This window comes from Pelodiscus sinensis, chromosome 16, assembly GCF_049634645.1.
Source record: "Pelodiscus sinensis isolate JC-2024 chromosome 16, ASM4963464v1, whole genome shotgun sequence".
Classification (NCBI taxonomy): domain Eukaryota; kingdom Metazoa; phylum Chordata; order Testudines; family Trionychidae; genus Pelodiscus; species Pelodiscus sinensis.
This window is the reverse complement of record NC_134726.1, coordinates 627,327-649,231: the sequence shown is the minus strand read 5'-3', so window position 1 is coordinate 649,231 and position 21,905 is coordinate 627,327. Positions and strand designations below refer to the sequence as shown.

Below are 21,905 nucleotides of genomic sequence, written 5' to 3'. Positions count from 1 at the left end.
TGTTCTGAAAAAGCAGACGCATTCTTTGGATGCATCATAGCTTTTCTGGGATGCAGTTATTCAGGAGGGGATCAGGATTTACTTCCCAGGTGTCCTCACAGGACTCTGACTCTGTTGATGATGATTACCAGAAGGCTGCTTGCATGTCAACTTGCACACTTAGTCTCCACAGCAGACCCCCAGGGAGTCCCCAAAGACCACAAACCAGATAAGGATCAAAGGTGCAAGGCCAGTTTTATTAAGTGAAGTACAGTAATAGTTGTCAGACTCTGCTGAACCACTACACATGAACCCTATAGCAATGGAATGACTCAATGGGTGGGAAACTTCCACTGCCCCCTAGGTTACCCCCAAAGACTTCTGCTGCCCCTGCCTCTGAGAACTCCCATCACCCAGTACCTTGTGGTGTAATTAGATCACTCTATCCATTGTGCTGTCATTTTAGATCCTTTCCTGAACCTGGGTCTGTATCTGAGAGCAGTGGGTACCAAGGTTTTTTTTTTTTTTTTTTTTTTAAATGAGCTAGTGACATGTGCTTTCCATTTATGGCTGGTACCAATGATTGTTCTGCAGTTGGTACCTAGAACCAATTAGTGTTTTGCATACTCAGTCCTGTTTGTGCCAGGCCTCTGCTACATGGGCTTATGGTTTAGGCCTTCATCTTACTACATGGGATATCTCTGGTATCCTGGAAAAATCTCTGCAGTGTGGAGCCTTGGGCTATGTCTACACTGGCATGTTTTTCCGCAAATGCTTTTAACAAAACTTTTCCGCTAATCGGTGATAGAAGTGGAGCCACGTTATAGCTTTTTCCCTCTCCATTTATAAAAAGCCTTTCACTTGCCTTAGTCACTTGTGTTCCTCAAGTCCAACCCTTCCCCTAAGCCAGAGTAACTTCAAATGAGCTTACACATACTAACAAGCCAGGATGGAATTGCTACATAAAAATGTATCCTAGTTCAGATGTCAATGCAACAAAATTTGCTATACTAGAGGGTGTCTCCCCTGTAACAATTACATGAGAAAAGGGTACTTGATTGGACTCAGTGCACTTTTTGTTCTTACATTAAACAGGACTATGTAGCACTTTAATAAACCATCTTGTTAGTCTTTAGGTGATGAGCTTTCATGGGCCAGACCCACTTCCTCAGATCAAATAATGTTCTTACATTAGTAAGTTTACTCTGCAGTAATTAGTGTTTGCTTTCAGTTCTATTTAATAACATACTGCACAGTAAAAGTTGATTATTTTAGTCAAGGATCGCTGTGCATTTGACAGTTGCTTGTTTAAGAGCAGATTAAGGGTGGGTTTGTACTATTTTCAGTAAACAGTTAAAGGTGTAACATGACTATCTGAATATTGCAACTTGGAGTTAATTAAAAAAAATAGTGGAACTACATATTATTTTGCTAAGTAGTCATGCTAATTTAAAATAAGCAAGACCCAGGGGCACTCTTATTTTGCACATAATGAATCTGAGAAGGCACTGACAATCAATAGCAGTTACCACTGAAATGGAAGGGTACTCAACCTATTCACACCCTTGCAGCAGGAGCTTTTTGTGAAGGTGCAGTGATATTAGTGAAATACCATACAGAGATCCATCATGATAAATGTATTAAGTGAATAAGATAGTGTATAGTTGCTAAGAACAAACAGCAGCTGGATTGAGTTTAGACTACATACTGTAATATCCATTTAAAAAAGTGCACCATAAGCACTGACTCAGTCACATATGGCAGATTTGTTCCAGACACCAGGAACGAACAACTTTCCCTTCATGTGCATAATTTCCTTCATACATTAGCTTGTTTTTACAAGGTTATCCTTGTAAAAAAATCCTAACAAATTACACCATCAGAGGAACCGCTATACTGTCACTGGAGGATCCACCAGCGGCTCTCCTTATGCTTCCTAGTTGATGGACCCTTCATCTCCCACTTCATCCAGGAGTGGTGCTGTGTCCACAGGCTGCCTGACCTCTGCTGCAGATGAGCGCTTCGTTGATCTGTTCAGAGTCCCACCCTAGCAATTCAGAGAAACAGACAAACAAGTAGGTTTACTAGAGAATGTGTGTTGCTTCTAGAGAACCTCAGCAGATTTGAGTCTTCAGTATTTTGTATAACCCACCTTAGGGGGAAGGAATGTGGGATTAGGCCACCGGCGTATGTGATACTGGTGGTTTGCACCATTGCCACACCTACCTTTTAAAAGGTAGAATGGCAACTCAGGGAAAACAAAATAGATTCTATGATGACCACTTCAACAGTACTCTCCAGTGTGGGTGGAAACCCCTTTCTTATTTATACTATGCACTACTCAAGGTCCCTTCCAAACCAAGATGTTGAGAGCTAAGTTTACACCTATGACCTAGCCCAATGCACTTCTTGTAGAAGATACCTAGGCTGTGTCTAGACTGGCAAGTTTTTAAAAACTTGCCAGTTGTCTATACTGGCCCCTTGAATTTCCGCAAGAACTCTGACGATCTCATGTAAGAAATCAGTGCTTCTTGCGGAAATACTATGCTGCTCCCATTTGGGCAAAAGTCCTTTTGGGCAAAAGGGCCAGTGTAGACAGCTCAGATTTGTTTTGCGCAAAAAAGCTCCGATCGTGAAAAAGGCGAGCGGGGCTTTTCTGCGCAAAAGTGCATCTAGATTTGCACGGATGCTTTTCCGCAAAAAATGCTTTTGCAGAAAATCATGCCAGTCTAGACCTAGCTCCTAGTGTCCAAGTCATCTTGCCCTAGATCAGTGGTCCCCAACCTTCTGAGGTTGTCGGGCGCCAGGGGGCGTGGCCGTTTGCCCGCCAGGGGGCGGGGACACTTGCGCACCCAGGGGGTGGCCCGGCCCCCCCCCTTGCTGCACGCCCCGGGGTGGGCCCCCCCCAGCCGCACGCCCAGGGGCGGGGCCCCGTCCAAGGGCCACGCGCCCGGGGCCGGCGCTTCCCTCCCCTCCCGCCGAGTGCCGCGGGGCCGGCGCTCCCCCCCTCCCGCCGCGTGCCCGGGGCCGGCGCTCCCCCCCGCTGCGCGCCTGGGGCTGGCGCGCCCCCCTGCCGCCGAGTGCTCCCCCCGCCAAGTGTGCTCCCCCTGCAAGCGCCCATGTGCCCAGGGCCAGGCCAGCCCCGAGCACCTGGCGGGCGCATTGAAATGCCCCCGCGGGCGCCGTGTTGGGGACCACGGCCCTAGATGTAGGAGGGTAATGAAAGTATATTGCTACCTGTTGCTTATCCACCACGTTGAGGCAGACAGAGGCCATAATACATGCAACGGTGTTTGCCAGCATGAAGACCATCATCTGCTGCCAGCGCCAGAGTGGGATCTTCAGTTCACTGTTGAGTCCAAAAGATGAATAATCAAAGAACATGTGAGAATGTTTCCTCACTATTTAACCAGAGCCCTCTGCTGATACAAATATATGCATCCTCATCTGCCAGGATCAACCTGCAATCCGTTAGCCTTTTATCTGCATCCACAAGCATTTCACAAGGGCTAGCAGACATGAGCAAGTGGGGGCAGGGAGGCAGCAGAGATGGGGGGAGGGGAGGACAAGATCTTGCAGGGAAGAGGCAGTATGAGGGCAGGGACTGAGGGTAAGGGGCAAGGATGGGATCTCAAGGAGATGGGGTTGGTGATGGGGACCAAGGGAACAGCAGTGCTTGTTGAATCGGGGGGGGAGGGGGGGGTGACCCTGCTACCCATGAGCTGGAGGACTGGGAGCACAGCCAACACTGGCAGGCTGAGCCCTGGTAGACACACTAGCACTGCATAAAATGCCAAAGCTGCTGAATGTGAAGGGCATGGCAAGTGGGTGCTGGACAGTCCTGCCCTATTCTCCAGGTCCCAGACACTGACTCAGATAGGCAAAATATGACCCATAAGCCAGATCTGGCCCACCAAGCGCTTTAGGGATGCTAGAAGTCCCAATGCCCAGATGACCCCAGCCATGCTGTTCCTGGAAGCATTAACAGTTTCTGTGCACCTCTTGGGCGGGGGGGGAGGGGCAGAAGGATGAGGCAGTGGTGTTTGCTCACTGCCCCTGGCCCTAGCACCATCCTCCCACTTCCCACTGGCCAGAAGCCAGGCACCCAAAGACCCACTGTCTGTCTCTCTCTCCCCCCCCAAATGGGCATGCAGAGATTCTGCCACTTTGAGCAGAGAGCTGGCCACTGAGTGGCACAAGGCCACTACGGTGTGAAGCCTGCCTGAGTTCTGCACTGCAGGCCTAGAGCTGCCTATGGTAAGTGCCTCCTAGACATGGCCGAAGTCTGCACTTTGCACCCCTTTCTGTGCCCCAGCCTCCTGCCCCAGGTCAGAACTCCCTCGCAGACCCTGTATCCCTGCCACAGCTCAGAATCCCCTTCTGCACCCAAACTGACTCACACTCCAGTCCCCTGCCTAGAGCTCCCTTCTACACCCCAACTTTGGTCCAGGCCCTGCACCCCTTCCATTGATATAAAACTGCAACTCATGATCACTTACCAAAATTGAGTGGGCCCCCCTGCAAAAATTTATTGTCCACCCCTGCACTGGCTGCTAGCTGTCAGCCCTGAGCATGCTGCCCCCCCCCCCCCCGCCCCCACCCCTGCCGGTCAGAGCTGGATGACGCAGGCCAGGTGCTGCTAGTCAGTACAGCCCTGTGCGGTTGTATCCATACCTGCTTCACTACCCACAAAAATGACCCATGGATAGGAAGCAGTTATCTGTGGATTTGCAGGGCTCCATAGGTAACATCTAGATAAAATGCAGCACATGATGTTGGCGTCTGGTCCTGAAACCATGCTTGGTTTAGGCCACAAACAAAACTGGCTTTCCACTCTCAGTTCGGCCCCCATCACACTTATGGTGGGCTTTTGCTGAGGAGACAAGGTCCTGCTTCTCACCTGGACTTGGTTCCCAGAATGTGTCCAACAATCAGATTGGAGAGGCCAATTCCAATCATCTGCACAGAGGTTGCAAGCCCCATAGCTGTCCCTAATGTTGCCTGGGGAACCACAAGAGGTATGGATGGCCACAGACTCGCCTGTTGTAAGGAGTAATAAAATGGGCTGATGTTAAAATAGGAAAAATTTGCTGCCAAGACAGCTTCTATCAGATTCTAACAATTCCAGCCCAGCTTTAGGCCATTAGCTGATTGTCCCATTACACATCTAGATGCCTTATGGAGGAGTTTACACTTTCCACCATTATCACACAAGAGGGTAACAATAAATGGGTGATAGCAGTGCCTACATCTTTCCTCTCCAGCTACTCCAGTCAGCTTAAAGCAAACACAATTCAGTTAAACTGCTCAGTAAAGGAGCTGAAATAACTGACATAGGCAGGTACGTACTGTGGACCCTGCTCAAAAGATGTCATTAAAGGACAATACTTGCTTAACAGCTGATGCTTCCCACAGACCATGCCACAATGGGTTCCTTGAGCTGTTCTGGGTAATATCGGGGGGGGGCTGACTACACCCTTTAGGCTTTGTAATCCAAAGCCCTCAGAATGCAGCCATTACACATGGCCAATATTTAGCCCTTGGCTGTGTCTACATTGGCATGATTTTGCGCAAAAACATGCTGCCTGTCTACACTGGCGAGGAGTTCTTGCGCAAGAACACTGACGTTCTAATGCGAGAAATCAGTGCCTCTTGCGCATGAACTATGATGCTCCCGCTCAGGAATAAGCCCTTTTGCACAACTGTTCTTGCGCAAGAGGCCAGTGTAGACAGGCAACATGAATTTCTTGCGCAAGAAAGCCCAATGGCTAAAATGGCCACCAGAGCTTTCTTGTGCAAGAGAGCGTCTACACTGGCACGGATGCTTTTGCGCAAAAGCACATGCCAGTGTAGACGCACTCTTGAGCAAATACTTTAACGCAAAAACTCTTGTGTTAAAAGTATTTGCACAAAATCTTGCCAATGTAGACATAGCCTTGGGTATTGTAAAATGGAAATGTGTGGAGAAAACTGAGGAGGGAGCAGAACTGTAAAGCAACCAACTAATGCAGTGGCTTCTCCATACTTACAGCAGCAAAGGAGTAAGTGATGCCCAGCCAGACGGTAGAGACAAGCGGAGGAACAAACGTAAATGCCAGGAGAGCAAACACTGGCAGCGTCAGCACCGCACACCCAACTGCAAACACACCTCTCAGTCCTACATAATCCTGATGGACAAACAGGAGATTTACTGTGAGACCCCCACTGTTTCCACAGGGCTCGAGACTGTTCCTTCTCAATGCACACAGCTGAGCAATGCCTGCTGGTAAATACTAATTTAGGAGAGTATGTTACTGAAAAGTACCACCTGCAAAGTATTCCCAGTTTCCCCCATGTACTGAGAGGGACTGAAGACACTGTTGTGCCTGACAGCAAGTAATGGCATTTGGGACAAAGGAAAATTTGAAACTCCAAGGTTTAAGTTTTAAACCAGCATGTTGCATTGTAGTGCTTATGGGGGAGAGAGGGACTGATAAATCAGACACAGAATGAGTTGGTTCTTCCAAAGCTCTGCTGTGCCCCTCCATTGTGACCTGCAACATCCCTCTTGCTTTACCTTGGGCGTCTCATGAATATTCATGGTAATTCTACAACAGGACCTAGGGGATCAGAAATAAAATTGATTTCACTTCTGACCTAATCCAGAAGAGTTCCAGAACTGTTAACCCCCGGCATCACAAACGACCCAGAGCTCCAGACCTCTGATTTTAAACAGGTCCCCATTTCTTGCACCCAATCACCGTAAGAGATGCACAAAACATTAGTTGTACAAAGCCCTGGGACATCAGCAGACAATCCACCATGTAGCTGATGATGTGCTAAGTACTGGATACTCACAATTAATATGCCAACTGCTGCAGAAAGAACAAGGGAGCTGTCATACACCGCCCCAGCAACGTAAGCGGCTTCCTGCTGACTGTAGCCAGCGTACTTATCCTGGATAAATTTGCTAAAAATAAAATTATGGGGGACCAAAAAAAGTTACACAATTAGTATTCTGTTCTAATTATATTAGCACAAAGCAAGTCTGAACACAGACATCTGGACCCAGCGTTTTTAACTGGAGAACTTGTCAAAGCATAAACTCAAGTTAGTCTGGCCAATAGTTCTGCAGTCTCATTTTTTTTTTTTTTTTAAAGAGGTGTCTAAACAGACAAGTCTGCTATGATGGGAGGGGGCAAGGTTGTGCCCTTCCTTCCTTTATGATGGATAAAAGGAGGCCTGAAACTTTGAGAGGATGGGGAGGGAAATATACATCTTGGAAATTCCATAAACAGTGTTTTCCCAGTTGGGCTCCATGGAGGGAGAGAAGATTTCATAGCCCTGAAACAGAAAGGGCAAGATGGATGTAAATTTTTTAGATACATTCACTCAAAACAATGAGGACAGAAGGATCAGCACTTAACTTCAACCTTCTGATTAAGGACTTGGAAATCTCCCACTCCAGTTCTCTGCTGCTCCAAGGGGATATATAATAAAAGCAGAGAAGACAGGTCCCAATCTCACTACAGCAGGAAACAAGACTTTCAAGTTCCATATAGTGTTAAAGCACAAACATGGCGCAAACCCAATGTTTTTAAAATCCTTGTAGGGTGCTCAGGTTGCTAGTGGAAAGCCACTGCTCAGCAGCTGAGACACACTAATTTATTTGTCATGCATCTGATGAAGTGGGTCTTTGCCCACGAAAGCTTATGCTCCAATACATCTGTTAGTCTATAAGGACTCCTTGTCACATTTGCAGATCCAGACTAACACGGCTACCCCTCTTATACTTAATTTATTTGGAAATCCTCTGGTCACTTAGATTTTAGCTGGTTGCTTTTAAGTGGCTAGAATTATTTTGAGAAGAGCTGATTTTATTTTGTAGCTCTGGGGCAGCAAAAGGCTGTCCCTGCAAAATTACTGAAATTGACTCAGGTAATCAATGACACTAGCGGCACTGAACCATTCTTGTTTTGGAAACAAGCCTGGAATTAATCTGCCAAAAGAGATATTTCAAACATGACTCACTCCTTGTCCCTGAGGCAATGTGGAGCATTGCTCCAGGGCAGAATGTGGGGACATAGCACTGCAGGAATCAGGCCTTGGGGGGTGGCCATTTCTAGGTAAGGCAAGCTGATGACAGCTGGCCAGAGAGCCCATTTCAGGGACTGTCAAGAGAACCCCAAAGATCCCAGTACTGTGCATTTTGCTTTCACTAGGTTTTAATATTAGGAAGTTGCTTGTTAAATGCTGCAGCAAGCCTGTAAGGACACCGCCCCACACCAAACTGCTGAGCCGTTTATATTTATAAATATAAAATACTCCCAAGGATCCAAAAACTTGGGAAAAACTTTGCCATTGTCAAGTTCTGCAAGCCTCCTGTGAGAAAAGTAACAGTAGAGTCATTTGCAACATCGGGAACACAGAGGAAAACCACTTGCCCCAAGGTCGCATAGAGTCTGTGGCAGAGCCATGACAGAAGCCAGGTCTCTCGACCCAGGCTGCTACTCTAACTGCAGTACATTTGGGAAACTGCAGTGTGCTGCAGGAACTGCCATGCACAGTGGTTTTAATCTATTCCTTAAGATACTGGCTTGCTGGCCACCTTCCAGGTGGCTGCTCACGTGTGGCAGTCTTGGGAGGCACCTTGGGAAGGCTGCAGCGGTTCTGAGTTGTTTAGCCAGGAAACACTTTATAGCATCAGTGTCCTTGAATCTGACCCCACAGGAGCCCTCCATTCCTCCCTCCTTTTGACCCTGCCACTTCAATAAGTGTTTTAGTCAAACGGAGTAAGGTAGCACAGAATCCCTGGCCCCAGAAACCGGACACTTCCTTCTAGATGAACTTCATGAGTCTTTCAGGTGCCAGTCAGATGCATTATCCCAGCCAGGATAGGGGAGAACAATTAATTTGCAGGAAACCCGATTCTGAACTTCTCTAATCTTTGAATTTTTGGAAGACTCCAAGTTCCCTTAAGGTTTCCCATACTTCACATCATCATCTCACAGATGGCTGTATAACACGGCCAAAGGACTCTGAAGTCTACAGCTCAATGTTAAGCACTTTGCCTGGGGGAGGGCTCTGTTCCCTTTCTGGCTTCGTGCTCAACAAAGCCAACAGTGAACAAGCTGCTTGGAAACCTCTCCTTTCCCCTGAACCTGCTAGCTCAGTGGAGAGGCACATGGACATAGTTATCTCCATACCGAAGCTCCAGTGCTCAGAACAGTGACCAGCACCAGGGCTAACGTTTGGGTCAGTACCTGGCATCTGCCACAAAAGGGAAGACTCCATTGTAGAAGAACATGATTGTGAGGACTAGGAGCCAGTAGCGAAGTGGCAGTCGCCGGACATCCTGAACACGCTGCAAAGAGAAAAGCCCCCTAGATTATTAGGATACAAACTACCTCCAACTTCATAATGATGTTTTCTTCTTCTTCTTCCATTCCATGAGAGGGGTCAGCTGGTGACAGGAGTCTGAAAGGTTGCACATTCACCTCTCCAAGTCCCAGCATTTGCTCTGCCCCCTCCACACCTACATCCCACCCTTTTCTGGCAGTATGAATGAAGTACTGGGTGGAGAGTCTTGCACAGAAACTATCTCTGCGTTGGCAGGAAGATGGACCAGTTCTCACCAAATTATTCTGTAAATCGCACAAGCAACTTGCCCAATGAAATCAGGTGAATGTTTGCTAACCCCTTGTGCTCAGAGTGCTGGCTCTGGTCTCTGAGACTAGCGACATTTATTCTGTTTAGTTTAATTTTCATGATCCCTTGTCATTTGCAGCTGCAAAATTCTCAGAGACTTAGATGGAGACTTACCATATAAGACCTGGATACATGGATTGGCTCCCTCTTCTGACTAAGATCAGCTACTGCTATTGCAAACTTCAGTCTCCCAAAACAAACTCAGCAGAGACAACAACATTTCATTAGCCCATGCCCGCCCTCAAGGTTTTGGAGGAAAAGTCTGTCTGTATGCCACATACCACTTTCTTGGACTCTTGCTGGATAACCCCATCCAAGCCAAGCTGCTTCATGCCCACTTTGTCCAGCACACTGACTGTGATGGCTGAAATAAAACCCAAGATACACAGCAGGGTACCTGAAAACATGGAAGAGACTTTAGGATTTCCCTGGAATAGGAAAAGCTGAACAGAGCCCTCTGCATGAGTCATAATATTTCCGCTTATTGACATCTTACATCCCCACCCTTTTATGGCAATGACCCTGATGAAAATTAGAAGCTGGCTTGGGTGTCCACGTAAAATTTTAACTCAAACCAGGAGTCCTTACGTTGCTAAAGTTTGAGAACCATTGACCTAGGCAATATTATGACCCTAGATCACGACATCCACTACACAGGGATTCCATTTGTCAATACAAAAAGGAAAAACCACTCCAGCAACATGCAGGTAAGAGCAGAAACGCACCAAAACCACCGCCATGAAAATCCCACATCCCCTGCACACATGCAAGCGTAAACACACTTTTTCTTAAAGTTAAGTCCTAAATCTGTACATTTGACTCTGGTTAAGATCTGTATACAGACAAAACTATCATCAAATTGGTGGGAATCGCTCAGAGTGAATAGCCAATCCAGAACGTGGCAGAGGGGGTGTACACATATGCAAGTAATTCAGTTTTACTCTACTGATTCAGAGGAAGTATACATACACACAATACTACTCACAAATGCCTGCAGGAACTGTAATTTCACAAAAAGGCTGCAAACAAACCTAGATGCAAATGCAGCAGTTTTAGAAGGACGCTTCAAGCAGCAATGAAGCATCTTTTACTGCATCCCCAAAGAAGAGGAGATCAAGGAAACACTACCTGTAAACACACAGCCCATCTGTCATTCACCAGGTTCACTCTCTTACCTAGCTGTATTCTTTACCAGAGTTAGACTGTATCATTTGGCTATTTTATCTTGGGCCTACAGGCAGGTGAAGTAGAAGCCAGATGAAAAAGCTCACCGCCCCAGAGAGTCCATTGGATACCAAAGTGGATTTCAAACTGCTGGGTGAAGAAGAAGTTGAGGACACTCCCAAGCCGGGAGAAGGAGAGGGTCAGTCCAAATGCCAAGGCTAGTTCCTTCCCCTTGAACCAGAAGGCAGTGATGCGATTTTGCACAACTTGAAAGGAATGGAAACAGAGGAGAAAGGGCTAAATTTACAGGTGCATGGAAACCAAACAGAGCATTATGCACACAAACCAGGGGCACTTCCCAATCCATGCTCTATGGGCCAGACGGTAACAGTGTCAGAGACTCTTGGATATCTGAGGCAGAGATACAGTGTGTTAATTTAGCATCCTTTCGGGATCGTCCTTACCACTGCTGCAACAGGCGGAGGTTAAGTGGCTTTGTAGCATTGGTATTGCAGCTGCTACTCCCAGAAGGGGGCAAAGGTTGGTTAAAACAATAGTTCTTAATAGGGCTGTCAATTGACATGCATTAACGCCTGCGATTAACGCTGTCCAGGATTAACACATTAAGTTTTTTAACTCATTAATTGCAGGTCTTAATCCTGCACTGCCCCTTTGAAGTGCTGCTGCAGTGCAACACGGAGCCTGGGAGCAGCTAGGGACTCCCCAGCTGACCCCGGGCTCCACTGCCCCTTTGAAACGCGCAGAAGCAGCATTTCAAAGGAGCAGCCGCCTCACAGCTGAACCAGGGATCAGCTGTGTAGCAGCTGCCACTTAGAAACCCCACCTCCACGTGTTTCAAAGGGGCAGTGAAGCCCAGCTGATCCCAGGTTCTGGAGAAATGCAGTGCGGAGCCCAGGGCCAGCTGGGGACTCCAGCTGATCCTGGGCTTCTCCCAGCAGCAGAACCTGGGGCCAGCTGGGGACTCTCCAGCTGATCCTGGGTTCCACTGCCACAGGAAGCCCAGGATAAGCTGGGTGCTCCCAATTGACCCCGGGTTCTGCTGCTGCGCGGAGCCCAAGATCAGCTGGGCAGTCCCCAGCTGCCCCCAGTCTCCACAGCAGCTGCCCCTTCGAAACACCGGAGGCAGCGTTTTAAAGGAGCAGCCATAGAGCTTGGGGTCAGCTGGGGATGGCGCATCAAAGGGGCAGAGCAACGCGGAGCCTGGGATTAGCCGAGCACTCCAGCTGATCCTGGGCTCCATATTGCACTGCCCCTTTGATGCGCCACTGTGGCGCTTCCAAGGGGCAGTGCTGCATGGAGCCCAGGGTCAGCTGGGAACTCTATCTGATCCCAGGCTCCATGCAGCACTGAGGCAGCATTTCAAAGGGGAGGTGCACACAATTAATCGCACAATTAAATTTTTTAATTGCTGGATGGCCCTAGTTCTTAACATTAGAAGGGCAGATGAAAGCTCTGCAACTCTTAGCAAGCAGACCCAATACTTCCACCTCATCACCACCACTCAGGCCTGGTTCCTGATGCACAAAGCAGGTGAAAGTCTGACTACAGGAGCAAAGACCCAGAGGCAAAAATCCCATTTGTCCTCTCTCCCATTTCTGGGGTCTAATTGGGAGAGGCGATATCAGATTCCTTACTGGTAAGTGATCCATTTCCAGATCCAAACAGCAACCGTCCCGTCAGCATCAGTGGCAGAAGGTATGGAGTTCCCTTGAAGTGAGAGCCCAGAGCGAATATGCACGATCCCAAGACAGTCAAGAAAGAGAAAAAAAAGACACCAACTAGGGAGGGAAACAGAAAAACAAAGGGATGCATTGAAATAAAGGCAACAGAACAGAGAAAACTATTGTGCAATAGGTAAATTTGAGAGGGGCTCTGACTTTTTATCCCAGAACAGGTAAATCCTTGGGTCTCCCATCAGATCAGCTCTGAGACATTATTATACTGATATATAGTGCCTTTTATTGATGGGTCTTAGGTCACTTTGCAGAGGACAGAAATATTACCATGTTTTAGACATGTGGAGACCAAGGCAGAGGAATGTTACGTGACTCAACCACAAACCTATAAGCTCCATACTCCTAAATCCTACTGCAGTTCTGCCACTGACTTTGGCATAGAGGTGAAGTTACTTGGCCAATGTCCTCATCTGCAAAACCAGAGACAAGAATGCTAGCCTACCGCACGGAGGAATGGCCACAGCTGCATTCTTTACTGTGGTGTGGAGCTTAGACATCATGGTAACAAATACCAAAGGGAAGGCCACGTAGAGGAGAAGGATTCAAATCTACCAGGTATTCACATCACTTCTAGATAACAGATCGCTGCCAGCTCTGAACTTACCTGTCTTCCCTTTTATTATGTGTCAGGCGATAATATTTACTCAACTTTTGTGCGTCATACTCAATTCTAGTGATCCACTATCAGGCATCAGGCCAAAGGAGGAACTGTGCAAATTTTTACAGCAGAGATCCTTGATGCTTATAATTCTATGGAGCAGCCTTTTAATACCCATCTTATCTCCATACCACAGGAAAAACCATTTTTTGTTTGCTCGTTTGGTTGATCCCATTGCTTCATGCCGCAGGACCATAATGAACACAACAGCACGCCAGCCTCTTTCCACTGAAGGAATAGGTAGAAAGGTAACTTCTATGCAAGAAGTAAGAGCCACTATAAGGAAATAATTGGGACTTACAGCGATTTCCCAGTTTATCAATCAGGAATCCAGCCAGAATCACCACCAGTGCATTCCTATGGAGAATACCATAAACATTTGGTTTTACTCCCTTCACCCCCTATGCCGAGTGCACATGATGCCACCCCTAAAAAGAAGAAGGATGACTCACGTCCAGGCATAAATTGCATACAGCAGGTTGTACTCTGCAGGAGTCATCCCCAGACCTTCTACACAAGCCAATGTGCCATTATGCTGGGTTCCATTGGGGCAGGTTAGGTTCTGTGTAACAAGTCAACATAAAGAATCCATATTCCATCAGTAATAGAGGTCTCATTTGCATTATACAATAATTAGCCAAAACATTTTTTGGTGGAGGGACTCAATAGGTATGAGAACCTGGTTTTGACTTCTTTTCTAGACTCACTTCCCCCCTCCACTTCCCAACCTGACAGAGGAAATTTAAAGCTTTTCAGTGGCCTTGTGTGTATAGCTTATCCATCTTGAGGATATGACAGTAATTAAAATGTTCTCAAAGACAAAGGAGCTGCAACAATCTACAAGAGATCATAAGAGACTACAGCAGAACCTAGCTATCTCCCAATGACAACAGGGAAACTCATTGGAAATACTGTGGTTTGACATTTGTAGACTTTGATAGGACCCGTGGAAGCTCAGCACCTCTTACAAATACACCACTAGATCTAAATCAGAGATAAAGGTGAGGATACTGCATTGCAAAATGCACTTGGTCTGTTTATTTTAATAATCTGTAATTCAAATATCTGTTACTAAATAAAGGTATCAGAAAGTGTTGTGCAACAGCTTTTATAAAACTAATGACGCTTCAATAATGAGCTCATTCCAGCTGCTACCTACAAAAAGGTTTGAGGAATTAGAACCAGTTCTCCTAAACCCTAGTTCAATGCCATCACCACAAAACAGTAGCAATAGTATGCACACAATTTCTCTGAACCTGGCTTAGTTTGGGGACTCCTGCAAAGTCTTTACTATCTGAGTTTGTAAGAATTTTGTGCAGGTCTTCTGAAAGTCACATGCCCAGTTCTATAACCTAGGAAGGTCAGTGAACTTTAGCTAATCATATATCTTGGATCTATCAACAGATGGTACACATGAGTATACCCAGTCTTTTCCTAGTGACTGAACATATTCCATCAGCAAGGATCCTATCTTTCCATGATATAAAACCCCTCAACATTCTCTCTATAAAAATCCATACTTTAAAATTAAACGCTGAATTTTAGTTTCCCTACTTACAGTACATCTATAGGTGCCAGCTAAACACAGTGTTTACTGATGTATTCGCAAGTTTTAAGATGGCAACCCAAGCCCCACCCTTCCTCCAGATTAACTGAATTTTTTATTATTCAGTCTGGCCATGGTACCAATTAGATTGGATAATCAGATTCCCACTATATATGTTCTTATTTTTTCACAAAATGTAAATACTAAAAGTTCTCTGTGAAAAACATGGAATTTACATTTTTTTCAGCAAATGGATTTCTAGGCTTCCTGACAATCAGGAATTTATATTTTAAAATCTACAACAGAGACCTATTATTTGCAAAGCACTGTGAACATCTATGGTCCTGCAGATACTAATACTAACAACCTATACCACTTAGTGACTGAGCATGGGAAAGATATTAACCTGTAACATATACATAAATCACCAACAATAGCAATTGTTCCTTCAACTGCTTGCATTTGCTTTACACATATTACTCTGCTGTACTCTCACAGTCTGGACATGGGGAATCCGTCTTTCTAGGCGTGTATCATGGGCAACAGACCTTTTCACAGCATAACATCTCAGGTTCTTGGTTATTTGGATTAGAATAGGTTTTAAAATTTTCTGTTGTGATGGGGAATCTCAGCTATACCACTTTTAGTTATACACCACTTTTCAGGCCCCCACTTTGACTTCAGTCAAGGTGGCCTTGCAAAAATTATATTTCCCCTTGTGACTTAGTTACTTACCCCTTGAAATTGCTCCTGAAGGACACTGGGAATATCAAAGCAGAAATAAGAGCCAAAAGTCAAGAGGCAGTTGAAGAAAAGCACTAGGAACCTGTAATAAGCTGCAAAGTGGACAAAGTTGTTATTGTCTAGGTTATAACATATCCTCACATTGACAAAGTTGGGGCTATTCTTGTGATTTTTACTTACACACACACACACACACACACACACACACACACAATATATTTAGAATTCAAAAGTTTTTCAATGACAAGACTGGTGTCAGCTTGATCCATTAATAACTTAAAATATTATTTTAAATCATAGACATATCTACTAGCACTACAAATTGTGAGATGTTACTTTGTATCCCTGTGTTGATTTCTCCTGTTCTTTTAAGCCCTTTCCCCACAACTGGATCTGCATGGATGGGGACCCAAACTCCTGTACCAGGACTAATTAATTTCAGTGAGTCTCCACTAAAAGGTAAAGGTTGGGTTGCACAGACCAGCTCTTTGGGGCAGGGAAATCTCTCTATATTTGTTTAGTAAAATATTGTGCACATCTATAGTGTTAGACAAATAATATTCATTTTAGACTATGCTAGACCTGACATACTAGTCACTGAAACCTGGTTTATGTAATTCTGTTTAGTATTGATAGTATGGTGAAGCATGTGTAAAATTATCTGGAAATTTAAGTAAGTTACTATATCTGTACCAATCTACCTCAAGAAGCTCTAATTTTATCCACAAACTGTTAAGACTCCCACCTGCAGAATTAATAGACAATTATAGCTCCCACAATACCATGGCACAAACAAGCAGACTACAGAGGCAGCAAGGCTGGGGGTATGCATATAGTCAATAAGATTAACCAGTAAACATAGGTTTATCTGTTAATCAGGTACTCGACTACACATTGTCATCCCTACTGAGCATCAGCTCTCTCGCAACAGCTTGACTTGATCTTAGTGGAATCTGAGGAAGGCAGGGGCAGATATCTGCAGTGAAAGGCATGAGAAGTGGGGTGACTGAGTTCCTGCCTCAGGAAGGGTTTGGAAGCCAAACTGCTCCTTCTGCTCTTACAGTCTTACCCAACCCTCTTCCAGTCAAACTGGTCCCTCCTCTACCTGCCTCTCCACTGGCAGAGGGGCCTGCTACAAGCGGAGGATGGTCTTCACACATTCCGTTTCAAACACAGCCTATCCAAGTGGCAGCGAGCGGTAACGGGCAGGGAGCGAGCGAAACACGCGCATGATTGGCTGAGCCTTGGTAGGGGGAGGGGCTTTATAAGGCAGTGGGCAAGCAACCAAGGAGCTTGTGAACAGGACAGCAGCGATGGTTGATGATGGGTCTGCTGTTGTTACCTGCACGGCGTGTGCCATGTTTGTCTTCCTCCCGGAAGAGAGAATGGATTTCAACTGCACGAAGTGCAAGCTGGTCGAGATTTTGGAAGAAAAAATTAGAGGACTGGAGGCCCAAGTGTCGACCTTATGCTTGATCAGAGAGGATGAAGACTTCCTCGATAGAAGGCAGCAATTAATCCTTCAAGCACGGCAGGCAGAGGAGCCAGAGAGGGCAGTACGTGACCAAGAAGAGAACTGGCAGCATGTAACTTCTAGAAGGGGAAAAAGGCCAGCACGGGATTCCCCCGATGCTATAGAGGTAAGCAATCGCTTTCAAGCTCTCTCCACAGGCTCTGCAGTGCTGAAAGCTCTGGAAGGGACCTCACAAGGAAGAAACCAGAAGGGAACACCATCTACTGAAAGGCATGGGATGCGTAGTCCTAGGGATGGGGGTTCCACGGCCACCACCCCCAAAAGGAAACGACGGGTGGTGGTGGTCGGGGACTCCCTCCTAAGAGGGACTGAGCCATCCCTCTGCTATCCAGACCTGGAATCTCGAGAGGTGTGCTGCTTGCCAGGAGCTCGCATTCGGGATGTCACTGAGAGGCTTAGCAAGCTGATCAAACCTTCAGATCGCTACCCCTTCCTGCTTCTCCATGTAGGAACTAATGATACGGCCAAGAATGACCTTGAGCGGGTTGCTGCGGATTATGTAGCGCTGGGAAGAAGGATCCAAGAATTTGGAGCGCAAGTGGTATTCTCCTCCATCCTCCCTGTTGAAGGGAAAGGACTGGGCAGGGATCGTCGAATTGAGGACGTAAATGCGTGGTTGCGCAGATGGTGTCGCAGAGAGGGCTTTGCTTTCTTCGACCATGGGACTGTTCCGGGTGCAAGGATTGTTAGGAAGAGATGGGATCCACCTAACGAAGAGAGGAAGGAGCATCTTCGCGGGCAGGCTTGCAAACCTAGTGAGGAGGGCTTTAAACTAGGTTCGTCGGGGGATGGTGACCAAAACCCTGAGGGGAATGGGAAAGTCGGATACCGTGAAGAAATGCATAGAGCAAGGAGCGAGAAAGGAGGACCCCAGTTTCGAATGGAGAAGATAGGACAATCAACTGGTTACCTGAAGTGTTTGTACACCAATGCGAGAAGCCTGGGCAACAAACAGGAAGAACTGGAGGCCCTGGCCCAGACCAAGAAATATGATTTAATTGGGATAACAGAGACTTGGTGGGATGACTCGCATGACTGGAGCGCTGTCATGGAAGGGTATAGACTGTTCAGGAACAACAGGCAGGGGAGAAAAGGAGGAGGAGTTGCATTATATGTAAGAGAGCACTATGATTGCTCTGAACTCCAGTATAAAGAGGGAGAAAAACTTGTTGAAAGTCTATGGGTCAGGTTTAAAGGAGCAAACAGCAGTGATGTTGTGGTTGGTGTTTGCTACAGGCCACCGAACCAGGTGGATGAGGTAGATGAGGCTTTCTTCGGACAACTGAGCGAAGCTTCCAGATCGCAGGCCCTGGTTCTCGTGGGGGACTTTAATCACCCTGACATCTGTTGGGAAACCAATACGGCAGTACACAGGCAATCCAGGAAGTTTTTGGAGAATGTTGGGGATAACTTCTTGGTACAAGTGCTGAAGGAACCGACCAGGGGCCGTGCGCAGCTTGACCTTCTCCTCACAAACAGGGAGGAACTAATAGGGGACGTAGAGGTGGGTGACAACCTGGGAAGCAGTGATCATGAGATGGTAGATTTCAGGATCCTGACCAAAGGAAGGAAAGAGAGTAGTAAAATACACACCTTGGACTTCAAAAAAGCAGATTTTGACTCCCCCAGAGATCTGATGGGCAGAATCCCCTGGGATGTTAACATGAAGGGGAAAGGAGTCCAGGACAGCCGGCAGTATTTTAAAGAAGCCTTATTGAAGGCACAGAAAGAAACCATCCCGACGCGTAGCAAGAGAGGCAAACCTAGTAGGAGACCGGATTGGCATACAGGGGAAATCCTTGGTGAACTTAAGCACAAAAAGGAAGCTTACAGAAAGTGGAAACTTGGACAAATGACTAGAGAGGAGTTTAAATGTATAGTTCGAGAATGCAGGGGAGTTATCAGGAAGACAAAAGCGCAAATGGAGTTGCGACTGGCTAAGGATGTGAAGGATAACAAGAAAGGTTTCTACAGGCATGTCAACAAGAAGAAGGTGATCAGAGAGGGTGTGCAAGCCCCTAGTGGATGAAGGGGGTAACCTAGTGACAGATGATGCGGGGAAAGCTGAAGTACTCAATGCTTTCTTTGCCTCTGTATTCACAGACAAGGTCGGCTCCTGGACTTCTGTGCTAAGTGACGCAAGATGGGATGAAGATGGACAGCCCTTGGTGGGTAAAGAACAGGTTAGGAACTATTTAGAAAAGCTAAACGTACACAAATCCATGGGTCCGGACTTAATGCACCCGAGGGTACTGAGGGAGTTGGCAAATGTCATTGAGGAGCCTTTGGCCATTATCTTTGAAAAGTTGTGGAGATCGGGAGCAATCCCGGATGATTGGAAAAAGGCAAATGTAGTGCCCATCTTCAAAAAAGGGAAGAAGGACGATCCAGGGAACTATAGGCCGGTCAGTTTTACCTCGGTTCTTGGAAAAATCATGGAAGGGATCCTAAAGGAATCCATTTTGAGACACTTGGATGAGAGGAAAGTGATCAGGAATAGTCAGCATGGATTCACAAAGGGCAAGTCGTGCCTGACCAATCTGATTAGCTTCTATGATGAGGTAACTGGCTCAGTGTTCATGGGAAAGTCAGTGGATGTTATATACCTTGACTTTAGCAAGGCTTTTGATACGGTCTCCCACAATATTCTTGCCAGAAAGTTAAGGGAATGTGGATTGGATAAATGGACAGTAAGATGGATAGAAAGATGGCTAGAAGGCCAGGCCCAGCAGGTAGTGATCAACGGTTCGATGTCAGGATGGCGGTCGGTTTCTAGTGGAGTGCCCCAAGGTTCGGTTCTAGGGCCGGTATTGTTCAATATCTTTATTAATGACCTGGATGAGGGGATGGATTGCACCCTCAGCAAGTTTGCAGATGACACTAAGCTGGGGGGAGAGGTAGATACGTTTAAGGGCAGAGATAGGGTTCAGAGTGACTTAGACAAATTGGAAGATTGGGCCACTAGAAATCTCATGAGATTCAACAAAGACAAGTGTAGAGTCCTGCACTTGGGACGGAAGAATCCCAAGCATAGTTACAGGCTGGGGACCAACCAGCTAAGTAGTAGTTCTGCAGAAAAGGACCTGGGGGTTACAGTGGATGAGAAGCTAGATATGAGTCAACAGTGTGCCCTTGTAGCCAAGAAGGCTAATGGCATATTAGGATGCATTAAGAGGAGCATTGCCAGCAGATCCAGAGAGATCATTATTACCCCTTTATTCGGCTTTGGTGAGGCCACATCTGGAGAATTGTGTCCAGTTCTGGGCCCCCCACTACAAGAAGGATGCGGACGCATTGGAGAGGGTCCAGCAGAGGGCAACCAAAATGATTAGGGGGCTGGAGCATATGACCTACGAGGAGAGGCTGAGGGACTTGGATCTGTTTAGTCTGCAGAAGCAAAGAGTGAGGGGGGATTTGATAGCAGCCTCCAACTTCCTGAAGGGAGGTTCCAAAGAGGATGGAGAGAGGCTGTTCTCAGTGGTGACAGATGGCAGAACAAGGAGCAAAGGTCTCAAGTTGTGGTGGGAGAGGTCCAGGTTGGATATTAGGAAAAACTATTTCACTAGGAGTGTGGTGAAGCACTGGGATGGGTTCCCTAGGGAAGTAGTGGAGTCTCCATCCCTAGAGGTGTTTAAGTCTCGGCTTGACACAGCCCTGGCCGGGTTGATTTAGTTGGAATTGGTCCTGCCTAGAGCAGGGGGCTGGACTTGGCCTTGTGAGGTCTCTTCCAGCTCGGTGGTTCTATGATAAGGGGATGGTTGGATGAAATAACATGATCTTGGTAACTAATTGACCATTCACTGTCAGTGGGAACAGGCCAATGGAGGGATGACAGGAGTTGCTCTGGGTGTCTGGGGTGAGTCCCCACACGCTCAGGGTTCAGCTGACGCCGTGTTTGGGTGGGGGAGGAGTGTCCGTCCAGGGCAGGTCGGCGGAGGCGCTGGCGGTTTTTCCCTTGCTCCCTGGCGTGGGGCACAGGTCACAGCTGGAGTCTCTGCCTCTTGGGGCCTTCACAGTGTGCGAGCTCCCGGCGAGAGGGTTATTCTGGGGGGTCCTTGGCCTGCGCTGCGCAGGGTCGGACTAGGGCAGAATGGCCCCGCCCGAGTCTGGGTCGCGTCCATTCACCAGCCGCCGACGGGCCCGCGAGCCGTTGCCAGGCGCCGAGGTGCACTCGCTGGCGCAGGTTTCCGCTGCGTGGCCCCGCCCCCCGGCGGACACTGGGGGGCGGGGCCAATCGTGCGGGCGGACCAGGCACCCGCCCAGAGGGGCGGTTTGGGCCGGGGGGGGCAGAGCCGGGAATTCGCAGCACGCGCCAAAGGCTCCGGGCTCCCTGGGAAACAGCCACGTGACGCCTCAGTCACGTGAGAGGGACTGGTCGCGTGATGCATTCTTTCCCTTCCCCCGCCCCGGCGCTCACCTCTCTCCGCCGTCACCATGGCTCGGGCCCTGCGCTCCCAGCACGCACCGCGAGGGCAGGCCGGCTGTGGCAGCGCAAGGCACGCTGGGAGCGGCGAGCTGCCGCAAAGCGTGGGGCGGCGGGCGGGGAAAGGGGTCCCACGTGACTCCGCGCCGCCTCAGGGGCCTTGCCAGGCTGCCCCGCCCCCAATCCCCACCCCCCACTTTCACTGGGTCTGGCCCCGCCCCCAATCCCCACCCCCCACTTTCACTGGGTCTGGCCCCGCCCCCAATCCCCACCCCCCACTTTCACTGGGTCCGGCCCCGCCCCCAACCCCCACTCCCCACTTTCACTGGGTCTGGCCCCGCCCCCAATCCCCACACCCCACTTTCACTGGGTCTGGCCCCGCCCCCAATCCCCACCCCCCACTTTCACTGGGT

General features: G+C 47.8%; 1 protein-coding gene across 1 annotated transcript; it reads right to left on the bottom strand.

Annotated features, from left to right (window-relative positions):
* Positions 1 to 217: 217 nt before the first annotated feature.
* Positions 218 to 21,620, bottom strand: LOC102460612 (lysosomal dipeptide transporter MFSD1-like). Its single transcript, XM_075898981.1, has 13 exons — positions 21,487 to 21,620; positions 15,527 to 15,627; positions 13,698 to 13,807; positions 13,547 to 13,602; positions 12,486 to 12,629; positions 10,938 to 11,096; positions 9,948 to 10,063; positions 9,222 to 9,322; positions 6,817 to 6,928; positions 6,009 to 6,146; positions 4,880 to 5,019; positions 3,217 to 3,328; positions 218 to 2,026 (listed from the first exon to the last, which is right to left on the bottom strand). Exons 1-13 carry the CDS (start codon positions 21,503 to 21,505, stop codon positions 1,916 to 1,918), a joined length of 1,419 nt encoding a protein of 472 aa, XP_075755096.1. The 5' UTR covers positions 21,506 to 21,620; the 3' UTR covers positions 218 to 1,915.
* Between the last annotated feature and the right edge of the window lie 285 nt (positions 21,621 to 21,905).

Bases quoted from the DNA above. Each gene is read 5' to 3' on its own strand.
- LOC102460612 (XM_075898981.1), bottom strand. The intron at 13,808-15,526 runs GTAAGTAACTAA...CTTGTTACACAG, and splicing joins TTCAGGAGCAATTTCAAGGG to AACCTAACCTGCCCCAATGG. The intron at 6,147-6,816 runs GTGAGTATCCAG...TTTGTCCATCAG, and splicing joins CAGCAGTTGGCATATTAATT to GATTATGTAGGACTGAGAGG.